The sequence below is a fragment of the Heliangelus exortis genome, chromosome 18 (genome assembly GCF_036169615.1).
Source record: "Heliangelus exortis chromosome 18, bHelExo1.hap1, whole genome shotgun sequence".
NCBI lineage: Eukaryota > Metazoa > Chordata > Aves > Apodiformes > Trochilidae > Heliangelus > Heliangelus exortis.
In genome coordinates, this window is record NC_092439.1 from 11451918 (window position 1) to 11464081 (window position 12164).

General features: G+C 37.3%; 1 protein-coding gene across 2 annotated transcripts in view; it reads right to left on the minus strand.

Moving 5' to 3' along the window:
- Positions 1-411: 411 nt before the first annotated feature.
- Positions 412-12164, minus strand: part of LOC139804414 (harmonin-like) — a 38630-nt gene continuing 26877 nt past the window's right edge. For both annotated transcript variants that reach the window (XM_071761651.1, XM_071761650.1), the window contains exons 16-21: positions 6184-6225; positions 5827-5880; positions 5581-5680; positions 4140-4249; positions 3413-3468; positions 412-1788 (exon numbers count right to left, since the gene is read on the minus strand). In XM_071761651.1, the coding sequence (XP_071617752.1) occupies positions 1776-1788; positions 3413-3468; positions 4140-4249; positions 5581-5680; positions 5827-5880; positions 6184-6225 (375 nt within the window). In that variant the 3' untranslated portion in view covers positions 412-1775. The remainder of the gene's footprint in view (positions 1789-3412; positions 3469-4139; positions 4250-5580; positions 5681-5826; positions 5881-6183; positions 6226-12164) is intronic.

The following is a 12164-nucleotide window of genomic DNA, read 5'->3' on the forward strand; positions in this document are numbered from 1 at the left end:
GTTACCACATGTAGGCAACTGGGAATCAAAGCAGAAGGAAGGGTACATCCTGGTGCAGTTTTCTCTCTGGTGCTACTTCTGGTGCATTCACATTGTTCGTCTGTTGGGTGGGAAGTCTGCAGCTCTTGGTAGATGCACCCAGAGACCTAGCAAACCAAATCAACTAGAGCAGCTGCACTCAGAAGCTTGGCAACTACCAAATGACCATAAAAACTCAGTGGGAGATTACTGCAGCTCAATCAACTGACAATTTCCTACTGCACAGAGCAATCTTTCTTTTGAATTCCCAAAGGCTGGCACTGTGCTGCAAATGAGGCTGTTATTAAAGGTTAACTCAGAAATCTGTGTACTTTAGCAGATTAACTATTACTAGGATGTACACGTCCAGAGACAGAAAGGAAACAAGACTCCTTCCATTTGGCAAACATGATTTTATTTCTGGATTAGTTGCAGGAGTTAAAATTTTAAGCATTCTAACACATATAACCTTGTCAGATACATAAATTGGCATAAAGGAACAATATTGCAAATTAAACAAGTCAGTGTAAGTAATCACCTCTGTATAAATGCAGAGTTCTCAGGAATGTAATTGCTATTTTTCTGTGTTACAGAAAGGATGGTTCCCAAACCTTTAGAAGGCAAGACTTTATCAGGAATTTGATATGCTAGAGAACTGTATATTGGCTCTCAGAAGTCCAGGTAAGAAGCATCTAAACACAATAGGAGAAGCACAATACAAACTGGCAGATACAAGGCTGGAAGGAAGACAATGCCATTTCTAGGGAGATATCTTGATAAAGTAAAGAAATTACTAAGTCTACAACTGTAATCATGTATTAAGCCAGGTTAGTATAGATTTTAGTCTTAAGGAATTTACTTAAACAGAAGACAGTCACCAAGAGCAAAATGTTACACTTAGTGGTTTCCTGCACACATCAGTGACTTCCATAGCCTTGCTGAGAAAAATGTACATAACTGCACACTGTGAATCACTCCCACATTTCCACCTACTACACCAGGGAGTAATTTTTGCCACCAATACAAATACTCAGTAGTGTAACTGACTACAACACAACAATTATATCTGGATTACTTCCTAGGTATTTACTTTTTTTGGTAGAGAATATGCTGTAGACTGTTATAAGCATCACCAAAGTGATTCCTTACAACACTAGCACTCCTGGTATTACTGGTTCTTCTGCCATCAGGGCTTTTAGACTCAAAAAAAGCCACAGCTGAGCAAGATATGTATATTCAGAGCTGCAAGAATATGAGTGAGATCAGAAGTTACCCATATATATTCCCATTTTCCCGGGGAAAAATCACTAAGTATGGAGTAAAAATAAAATCCTTTTCACACCCAGCCTGGCCTGTGAACGTGTGATCACAAGTGTTTCATGTGGGAACAGACATCTGTGTTCTATCTTCATTTTTCATTTTAGTGTCTATTTCCAGGAGAACTGGGAGATAATTCCCAAAATTTGGCCCCACAAAACAGCAAAAATAGACTGAGTTCTCACAGTCTGAGCTATGCTCATTGGCAGTCCTTCTAAATGATCTTGCAAAAATTTCTTGATGTGTGTCTATAGAATTATTTGAAATTACTCAAATTACCTGAAGAATCTGAAGTTGTTAGTTCATTTTACAAGTCTGATACTTCAAATTTCTTTCAAATGAAGGTGCATTTCATGTGGTGTATAATTGCTATTAATTTACTGAGCAGCAGGCTTCTGCAAGGGGAAAAAAGAAAATGCATTTCTCCATTGTAGCTTTCTTTAAAAAAATGTCCTGCAGAAAAACAGAAAAAGAGATAGTGAAACAGATGCTGTTTTCTGTAAAGTGCAATTTCTAGCCTTTCTGGTAAGCACAAGTTTACATAACTGCATCTCCATTGAGGCATTGTAAGTAATAATTGAGGAGACCAAAAATACCCACATGCAACAAGAAATCTTTCCTTGGTGCTTCTAGAGATCTGTGACTGTACTTAAAGTAATTATAGCATAAAGAAGCCACGCAGTAAACTGAGTTTGTGACACAAGGATATATTTGGGACAAATCCACTGTATGCTGACAAATTAGCACAGGCAAACTGCAGTGAAAACCAAAGTCATGAATACTCATTTACAGGCAGACTGTCATAATACAAATGAAAACTTGTTCTTTGGACAAGCCTTAATAAGGGAGTAAATTGTAGTTACTTATTAATTCACAAAGCCACAGCAGTGGTCCACAGATAAGGAAAAAAAAATATTAAGCCTACTTGTTTAGGTAGGGCCTATTTTTCATAGTCTGATAGACTAGAACCAATTCTGCAGAGGACCTCTAAGGGACATTATGAAGTAGAAACTAAATGCTTATATTTTAACAGGACAGGCATGGCAAAAGCCCAAAGAACATACCAGGAAGAAAAGCAAGCATGGCATGCAAGGCACAGGCAGGCACATGCTGAAAAAATAACACAGCCTCACAATGAACAGTCATGTTAACCCAGGTCTGGCTATTCACCATGAGGGAACACTGCAGTGGCTACAGCTGCAGGAGATACCCTTGTCTGTACACAGGTGCACTGCCTTCAAAAACCTTTCTGTGTGTGTTGGGACTGACTGCTGACGTAGGAATAGTAGGGCTAAATATACAGGATATGAAAACAAGAATAACAGTCACAGTTATTTCCTTGCTTAGTTTATGCACAGGTATTAAACAGTTTTCAGATGGTGTTACCCAGTAAAACCATGCTTATTTACAGCAGCTGACACTCTGGCATTCTACACAGTAGAAGAGGCCAGGTGAAGAGTGACTATGAAACTTTCCTCTGCCAGTTGACTTGGCAGTAAGGATATTCTTCAAATCTTTTCCTTCAGTCAGGCTAGAAAACATTGGTCTTGCTTTTGAAACTGTCCAAAGTAACAAGTTTTATCAGCTTGATACCCCTATCACACCTTAAGACATGGGTTCTTCTGTTTTGCACCTATGCTGATCATCTTTAAAAAAAAAAAAAGTACTCTCTGAACATCAGAAATTGCCAGGACAGCCAAATCACTTAGCTCGTCTGAAAGTTTTACACTTAGATGACATTAGACAAGGATACTATCTGCAATCTAACTTTTAAAAGATCCACAAAACAGAATTAAAGGTCTGGTTTTGCTGAAGAATGCTTATGGGCAAATTTAAAAAAAACAAAACTGAGTGTTTAGTCATGTACAACAAATTCTGGGAATTACCATTTTAAAAGTCTGGGAACCACTGCTGTAATGCATGATTACTACTTATAAATATCAAATTAGCAACCATGTGATGCAGAAGGTTACATAGTCCACAATAAGAAAACACTTGAAATGTGTCTGATAAAAAAAGCAGATTATAGAAACTTTATTGCTTTTAATCCCCAGAGAGAGAAAGCTCGTACACTTACAGTTCATCATCATATTCCTTTGGAGGTGATGCAGCAATGACTAAGTCAATCCAATCCTGAAAAAGAAATGCTCAGTCAAACATGTGCTGCTAAATACTGATTTTTAGAGATGGCTAGGGGACCACCATGGAATATCAGAGAATCAGGAAGGCAGTCTGCTCCTGGAAAACCACAGGGAGCAGCAGAAATAACTCTATTAAAGACTTCTATAGGAAGACCATTTCAAGATTTAGCTGTTTGATTTGTATCCTGAAATTAAAGAGAAATCTCCTGGTCTTGCAACACACTTAAAATTAATTATTCTAAAAAACATCCTGTATTTTGTCAGCAACTAATAGAGTTCCTCCTGAGAAAACACTCACTGTAACTGAAGTGTAGTGCTACCTATATATTAAGAAGTCAGACAGGCTATTATAAAACTCCAATCAGCAGGCATGCAGCTTTCAATATTAGAGACTTTACAGATAAAAGTAGTATAAACAGAATGTACTGTGTTTAAATACCAATCTTGACACATGGCTAAATGACACATTTTTCACAGCAAATTACATGCATGGTTTTCACAAATACCAATATCTGATGTAGATTTCAGCTCACCTTGGTAGTCCATGGCATATCTGTTACTTTTGATGTTTGCAGCCTTGTTTTGGTGAGAATATAACATGAATGAAAAGTGTACTTCATATGAGCATTGTAAGTATGATGAGAAGTACTCCAGGTTACTCACCCCACCCATGTTCCAAGCTTTTGCTAGAGTTGCCTGTGCTTCTGCCAGCCTGCTGTCAATTAATATCTTGCCATTTACAGCTAGTATTTCATCTCCTTTCACTATGCCTCCTGGTGAAAAGACCAATATGGTAAACATATAAGTAATCAAAAAACATTCTGTGAGTTTCTTCTGTTCTGTATTACACAGTACTGAACATAATGAAAAGTATCTTCACTGGGTGAAGGAAAGAAAGTTTGCTACAGGCAAAAGCCAAAGGAATATTTAGGCATGGAAAAGCCACACTAATGACCAGTAAGAAACTGGTTCAATAAGATTTTCCATGGTAGCAGTTTGCCTGTCTGGGCAATCCATCTATACAGCTTACAAACTGTGCCTCACTGTAGGCTGTTAGTACCATGAAAATGGCAGCACGACTTGAAGAGCTGAAGGCTTAAGCAGAATTTGTAAAGGATTGCAGGGCTGTCATTCCTTTGCAAGAGCATGTGTAATGCTTTGTCCTTAGAACTGATTTTTACTTGATAGTCTGGAGTGAAGCACAATCAGCTAACTGGGACTGGATTTGAAGAGGGGAAAACAGATGGCAAAGGGGGCAGCCTTAGCTAGGAGAGCTCCTCCCAACAAAGAGAAACAGTGGACTCGAGAAATCAAGTGGCTGAGATGTTTTCACAGCAGGAGGGACCTGAAATTAAGTGCAGGTTGGGACAAGGTCAGCAAAGATAACATAAGGAGGTACTGGAATGTCCATCTACCTGGTCATTTCTAGAGTTCTCAAGGAAAGGATGAGGTACTGCTCATCGTGAGGAAAGCCTGGGTGTGTCAGTATGCGTGTGCTTGTGCCTTCCAGAGAGCTAAGCTGTTAGCCAGAAGGGTCTGGCCTTTAGTGAGACTTTGGGAGTAAAGACAGATGTTTTACAAAAAGAACCACTGCTGAAAGTAGCTTTAAGAACAAACCTAAGCAGCGTAGTGCAGTGTCACAGTCAGGTAATTGCTTTGCACATGGAATTAATACAAATGTCATTGCTTGGAAATTACGAAATGGCAGAGATTGCATTCTGCTGTCCTTAATTAACAGAATACACCAGAGAATCAAGTGGGGCTTTTTGTTGATTTTGGTTTGTTTGGCTTTTCTTTTTTAATATCACACCGGGAAAATGATACTGTCCATGTTACTGAAAATTCTGTAATGATAAAAATACAGCAGCAGTGACAATTCCATCTTAAACATTATTTTAAAATTTTACATAAATATTCACTTAAGCACGACCCTTCAAACCATGAGCTTCCCTCCGAGTTGCCCTTGGAGCTGAGGCAGAACTTGGCTGCCTTGGATATTCTAAGTGTCCTTCTCAGTACTAGGCATAGCTATGAAGTCAGTTACAACTCTCAGCCTGTGTAAGGAGTGACTTTGCAGCAGCTCCAGTTCCTCACTGTTACTCACCATGTTTGTCTGCAGCACCCCCCTCGTAGATGGCAGACACAACAATCTTTCCAATGGGAGAATCAATTCCTCCCTCGACTGCAAGGTCTAATGATCCCTCCTATTGAAAAAAAAAAACCTCAGGTCAGAAAAGGCTGTTAATTTTTCTGTCAACAGGAGCTTAGTCTTCCTTCTTCCTAGTGAATAAGCCTATGTGAAATGCTTACATCAACCCTTTAAATAACAATCAAATAATATAGTAATTACCTTTTTAATCCGTAGTAGTCGTACATCTTTTCCCATAATCTGCTCTGGGGTGAACTATGAAAAGATAATGATTAATCATACCCACACCTTGGAAACACAAAACAGTTTGGCAGATCTATGGAGTTTATGGGAGAAAAGGGACCTTTCCCTCCTTCAAAATAGTATTGGGGGAATATCAGAACACCAGACCCTCTTGTCTTATAAGAATGCTCCCTTTCAGCATGGCAAGAAAAATCCACTTGCCCCAGAAAAACAACAAGCAAGAATCTTTCCCGTTCCCAGCCTTCCAAATCAATTTTTTTTTTTAACAGTGTATTTCATATTAAACAGTGGTACACACTTGAATTCTCTCCTTACCATTGAATAGGGATCAAAATCTTCCAAATATTTCTGGAAGCCCTGAGAATAAAACAATACTGAATTGTAAAAACAATCAGGCCCATGCACAAAGTCCATTTTATTTACTAGTGAGAGAACATGTAATTATGTAAGCTATGAGAGAAGACAAAGTGGAGAAAAACACAGAAAGACAACAAACAGTCCATCCTGACAGCCAGAAGACATTCCAAAACCTTCAGACAGAGCAACAGTTTGAGCTGGTCATACTCTGAAGCAGGTTTTGAGAACGAGTTTGCCACTCTGTCAGCTCTTGCAGTTCTTTTCCATACCTGACAGAACACAAACAAATCTTGAAAGCATCATGGGCAGGTATGTTCTGTCACACTTCCCTGAGCAATATTTCTAGGAGCTATCACCAAGCTGGCACTATCTAACACAGCCAGAAGTGACAGGCTCCAATTCACCTGTCAGCAACACTACTCCTCAGTGTCTGGGTTGTAGAACCCTCTTACAGTTCCCCTCTCTCCTCCTTCCCATGGAGTTTCAGGGAGTTGTCTCTATACCACAAGCAAACATAGGACAAAAGCCAATTTTGTTTTCATATGGTTCCATGGTGGACTTAAAATTTTGGCATGAGTGTCTGAATGGGGGAAGACAGTATTGCAGTTCAGTAGAGCAAGATTTGAGCTTTGAGGAGACTTAAACCTTCTTAAATTTTCAAAACATAGTGTAAAACTTATGGCAGACCAACATTGCATGGAAAAAGCAGGAGTTACCTTTTCTGCAAGGATGAGAATTCCTGAGTCAGCAATCAGGAATCAATGGCTTGTGGTTTTCTGAGGAGGATTAGTAGCTACAAGCTGAAACTGTTGGGCAATGCTGGCAATTGAGAAAAACTGCACTAATCCTGCATGTTTAAGTATGAACTTCAGATCTCTATATATAAACACATATTTCCCTAAAAAAAATATAAAAATCACAGACTTCAGCAAGGGTAAAACTTCATCCTGGGCAGGAAAAATCCAATCATTCATTCCTTTACTATGTGTATTATATTGTGAATAGTTTTCCTAAAATTGTAAGAGAAAGACTTTACAATGATAGCTACCTAATAGTTTGAAAGCTGAATTTGTCTTGACCTTTGGAATCGTGGCTGAAATTGACATCTATGGTCTTGGAGCAAGAAACCTAGAGGAAAGGACTTCAGCCTCAGCCAAGTCACAAATTCATTATGTAATCTAAAGGAAATCATTGAACTCTCTCTGTCCCAGGTCACCATCATGAAAAACAGATGTTGCCCTTGAAGACAGTTTTCCTGGGAAAATAATTTTTAAAAGGGAAAAAAATCTCTAGAGCCCATAACAAAAAAAAAAAAAACCAAAAAAAAAAACCAAACTGCAAGCAAAGAAGTGATGCTCAAATCTCAGAGATGATGTACAAACACAGCTATGAACACTGAAGACATCCACTGAACCATAATACATCTTCAGAAATGGGCACCACAAACTTGGAGAGCAGAAGGTGCACTCTACACCCAAGCAGGGACTTATGAAACAGGCAACACTAAGTGGAAACCACAGCCTACACTCCCACTACTCAAGATATCTCAAGAAAAAAAGTTAGGACCATTTTAATCCTTTCTTGACTTCAAAAAACTTTCATAGTGCTGGATAAAAGTATAATCCGGACCACTAAAATGCTTGAATGCAGTGAAACAAGTATTGGTCTAGATTTCCAGATGCAAGGTAAAATTATTACTTGAGGAAAAACACAACCCCAAACCAAAACACAAGCACCTAAGCCAATGGTACTGCTCACTGAAGTTTCTAGCACCAACAGTCACTTGCAATTGAGACCTGACTGAAATAAAGACAAACAAATCGAGAAAAAAAGTATTGAAAGAGAAACTTGTGACCAGATAGAACAATTTTTTCCTAAACCTGTATTTGTTGAGAACATAACTGTTCATATACACAATATATTAGCATTCCATGGCAACAATGTCAAAGTTTGATTTATCTCAGTCAATTCAGTTTTCCCACCTAGATCAAAATTGAAACTGATAAAAAGAAAAAACTCATTATTAGTCTTAATGGTTTAGCACTCAAAAGCTCACACTGAGCTCACAACTGCACACCAACATCTTCACATAGCATTGCAATGCATCTAACTTCAAAGGCGTGTTGAACACAAAGTGGCACGTTTAACATCAGCAGAGGAGTTATGTACAAAGCTCTTTTCTTCAGGGAACCATCTGTTGAACCAAATAAGTCACCCAAATAAGACAAAAAAACATCACTAACACAGAGCAAACCAGTAAGGAACAGAGCAGAAAAATCCTACACACTGAAGAAAGGTTATATGATTAAGTGCTTTCCAACACTAGTTCCTCTGATTTTCTACTAATAACTGTGTTATCATAATAGCTCTACTTATTAAACTGAGAATTTTAGTTTTTTTTTTACTGACAGCATTGCAACTAGAGACCAAATTAAACAAGGAAACCTTAGGCATATATTACAAATATAAACATTTGCCAGTATCAGGTCAGTTACAATGTTCAACTCTCTTAAAGATTTCAATAACCATATGAATAGGGGCAGATGGTTCAAAATAAACAATTTGCTATCCTCTCCTTCATCTGTCTAGACTAGCAGGAGCCACAGGCACACGTTGTAAGATGACACAGACTTGCAGTTTTCATGCACTGGGGCTGTCTTGCATCCTCAGTTTTAGAAACAGAGCAACAGGATTAGATAGGACAGTTTTAAATGTATGATCAGTCAAGAAAAGAGGCACCACACAAAACATGGAAAATGTTATTTTACTTGTTTTTTGTTAGATCTAAATGATGAATTGTAAACCACCATCCTTTTAAACATCTCCTGTGGCTGCAAAAGAAAGAAAATTGCCAAACCAGATATTAGCTTTTTGCTGTAAATAAGCATCACCTACTCACAAATAATATCCCTGGGTTTTTTGCTCTTCTACAGACTGGGTCATACTTGCACTTGTTTGTGTGCTCCTTACTTATAGCATTTCAAAATAAGAGAAGACACAGTGAAAAAGTACTGAATACAAAAAGGAAAGATTGTAGAGAAACTACATAAACACTGCACATTTCCATACCACAATTTTTCTTACAAATATATTCCATTAATTCTTTTATCCCTGTATGCTACAGAACAGTGCTGGGGTCTCTGCTATGATTTTTGAAAAACTGAAAAAAAACACAGACAAAGAGCTAGACAAGTAATTTCCAAAATATTGGGAAGTCATGTTAAGTACAACCTATCCATTTAAGATTTGCTCCCCTACCAGGGATTTCCTGTACTGAAAGGTGAATTGCATTAAATTCCTCATCAAGTTGATAAAACTAAAGAAAAGATGTGTATTTGGGCTAATGGACAAAGATGCAATTACCTAAACATCAATTAGTAGCACAGGTTCTAATTAAAGAATAATGCCTCCTAAATTTAACTGACTTATTTCTGTGTTTTGTTTCAATACTGTGTGAGATCTAACAAGACAAGAAATAGAGCAGAAAAAAATTTGCCTTTGGTGATGCTTCCCTTTATTAAGAGAGGCTGAACCTGTCCTGTATCTGAAGCATTGACCTAAGTAAAGAACCCCTCTCAAACAAAACAACACATTCTTACCCCATAAATCCAACTATAACACACACTTCTGGAGACAAGTGGGTACCTGCTTCTCTGCTTTGCCATACAATGGCCTTTTCATTTTTTAACAGGAGTAACCTAACTCTACTTCAGCATCTATGCAAGTCTAACTCCACTACTGTGACTTCATTGCATTGAGGATGAATATTCTGACTACATTAACTGTGTGACATGAGGCCAGATGGAAGCAAGAGATAACAGGTCTAAAAAACCAATTTCTAGACTGACATTTCTCTCAAAGTCCTATCAGGATATTGCTTCCACTGCAACTGTGATCTTCAAACTAATATAAAGCAGTTATGGGGATGAAGATGACTGACATCTGAAATATTTTAGCAGACTTGTGATTTGGAAAATGTGCATGCATGCATAACAAGTCATAAGAAATTTCCCTAGGGTGATGAATATTATTGCCCATTTCTCAAACTAATTGTGAGGAGTCAGTACAAGGAGTAAATAAGAAAGCAGCATTTTCCATCTGTATGAAGAATAACTGATCACACATAAGGGTAGTAGCAATTTTGCCATGTAGTTTGTATTTGCACACCAGGTATTTCTTTTCAAGAGCTGATTTATATTAACTGAAGGTTATGATTTTACTCTGTTCATTCCTCTAAGGATTTACATACTGCCTGGAGATGCTGAAATACTGAACACAATCAAAATTAAAGCTCCAATGAATACAAGTGAAAAAAATATCTACACTAGAGCAATTTGCATTTATTTTTAGCTCATGTACCTGCCTTCTCTTTCACAACTTATGAAACCTGCTTTTATTTATCATGTCAATCCATTTATAATATAGAATTTAATACAACTATATCATTGGGAAAACTGGTTACCAGATATCACTTAAATTTGGCCAAGCTTTAACTGGGAAAACTAATGAGATTATCTAAACCATTAAAACAGAAAATTACAAAAATATACATTGTACTTCAATTGAAGACAGACTAATTTTCAGGGTTGTTATTTGAGTTATCACCTGTAAGAGCAATTTGTGGCTTTTTTCAGTTACCCTTGCTTCATCTTCCCTCATGCAGTAGCACTGCATGACCAGTACATTGCATTTTAAGATACGAAAATATTGTATCTTTCTCTGGAAATGAAATGATGAGGTGTACATCTACGTTTCAAATATGTTCATGGTTATTTACAAAGGATAAATACAAGGTAATTAATGTCTACTCTTTCATTTCTGACATATGAATTCGGAATTTTTAAAAATAAAACCCAGCATGTGAACAAATGAAAAATAAAACCTATAGAGCCTAAGGCTGGAATTGCACACCCCAGTACAAAAATTGTCACTGAAAATGACTTTCAGATCACAAGGGAAAAAAAAAAATTAAAATTAAGAAATACCCTTTTGTACTTACCATTACTTATTGCTTGAAAATTTTAGTTACAGGAATTTTAATTACAGGAATTTTAGTTAGCAGAAAAACTGATGCTTTGAGGATAAAATAAAAATGAATCCTATAGTACACTTAGAAAAAGAACATTAAAAAGCTTACCAGGGCCTCTGATTTGATAGTTGGCCTGACCACAAAGTTTGGGTCAGGATGCAGCATGACAGGTTTAGAGACTATTGGTACACCTGGATGCCGTTGGGTTGGTGGACTTGGAGCAAGTTGCTATGGGGTTAATGTAAAAAAATTACAATTCACAAAGTAATTTGTGTAAATCCATATATATTTTTTTTTTTTTTTTTGAGATGCCTCAATTCAAGTAGTTTATAGTAAAGAATTTCATTTCACTAATACAACAAAAGGCTTACAGAATTAAGGCTTACAAAACAAACAAATTAAAATTATTTCTCTTGAATCCAAATAGTAACTTCTCCCCTGAAAATCTGACTTTATCAGCAAGGTTGTAGAAGAAAAGAATAAAACCAAAACAAAACCCAAATAACTCATTCTTGCTTTGTTATTTATTCCATAAGGGAACTGAACTGAATGAGAAACTATAGAAAAAATGCTGAAGTTGAGTGTAAGAACATAGTGGACCTAAAAAGAGATTTTAACTCAATTTGGCTAAATAGATCTTTTAAGATGAAATTCACCAGGACTGCAGTGATCAGCTTTCCAAAAAGAATTTCAAGTTGCTTCATCTTGACTTAGAATCAAAGGTTACTCACACTAATTACCTCCCCCTGTCTCTACAGATACCCAGAGACATTGGAGCACTGATCATCCAGCACGTACTAACCCAGTTGCAGGCTTCTTACTCAAAACTCCCACTGATGTCAAACAGTTCAAAACTGAGCCCTCTGGGTTTGGTTTCTGACTTAACCCCAGCAGCAACAGACTTAACCCT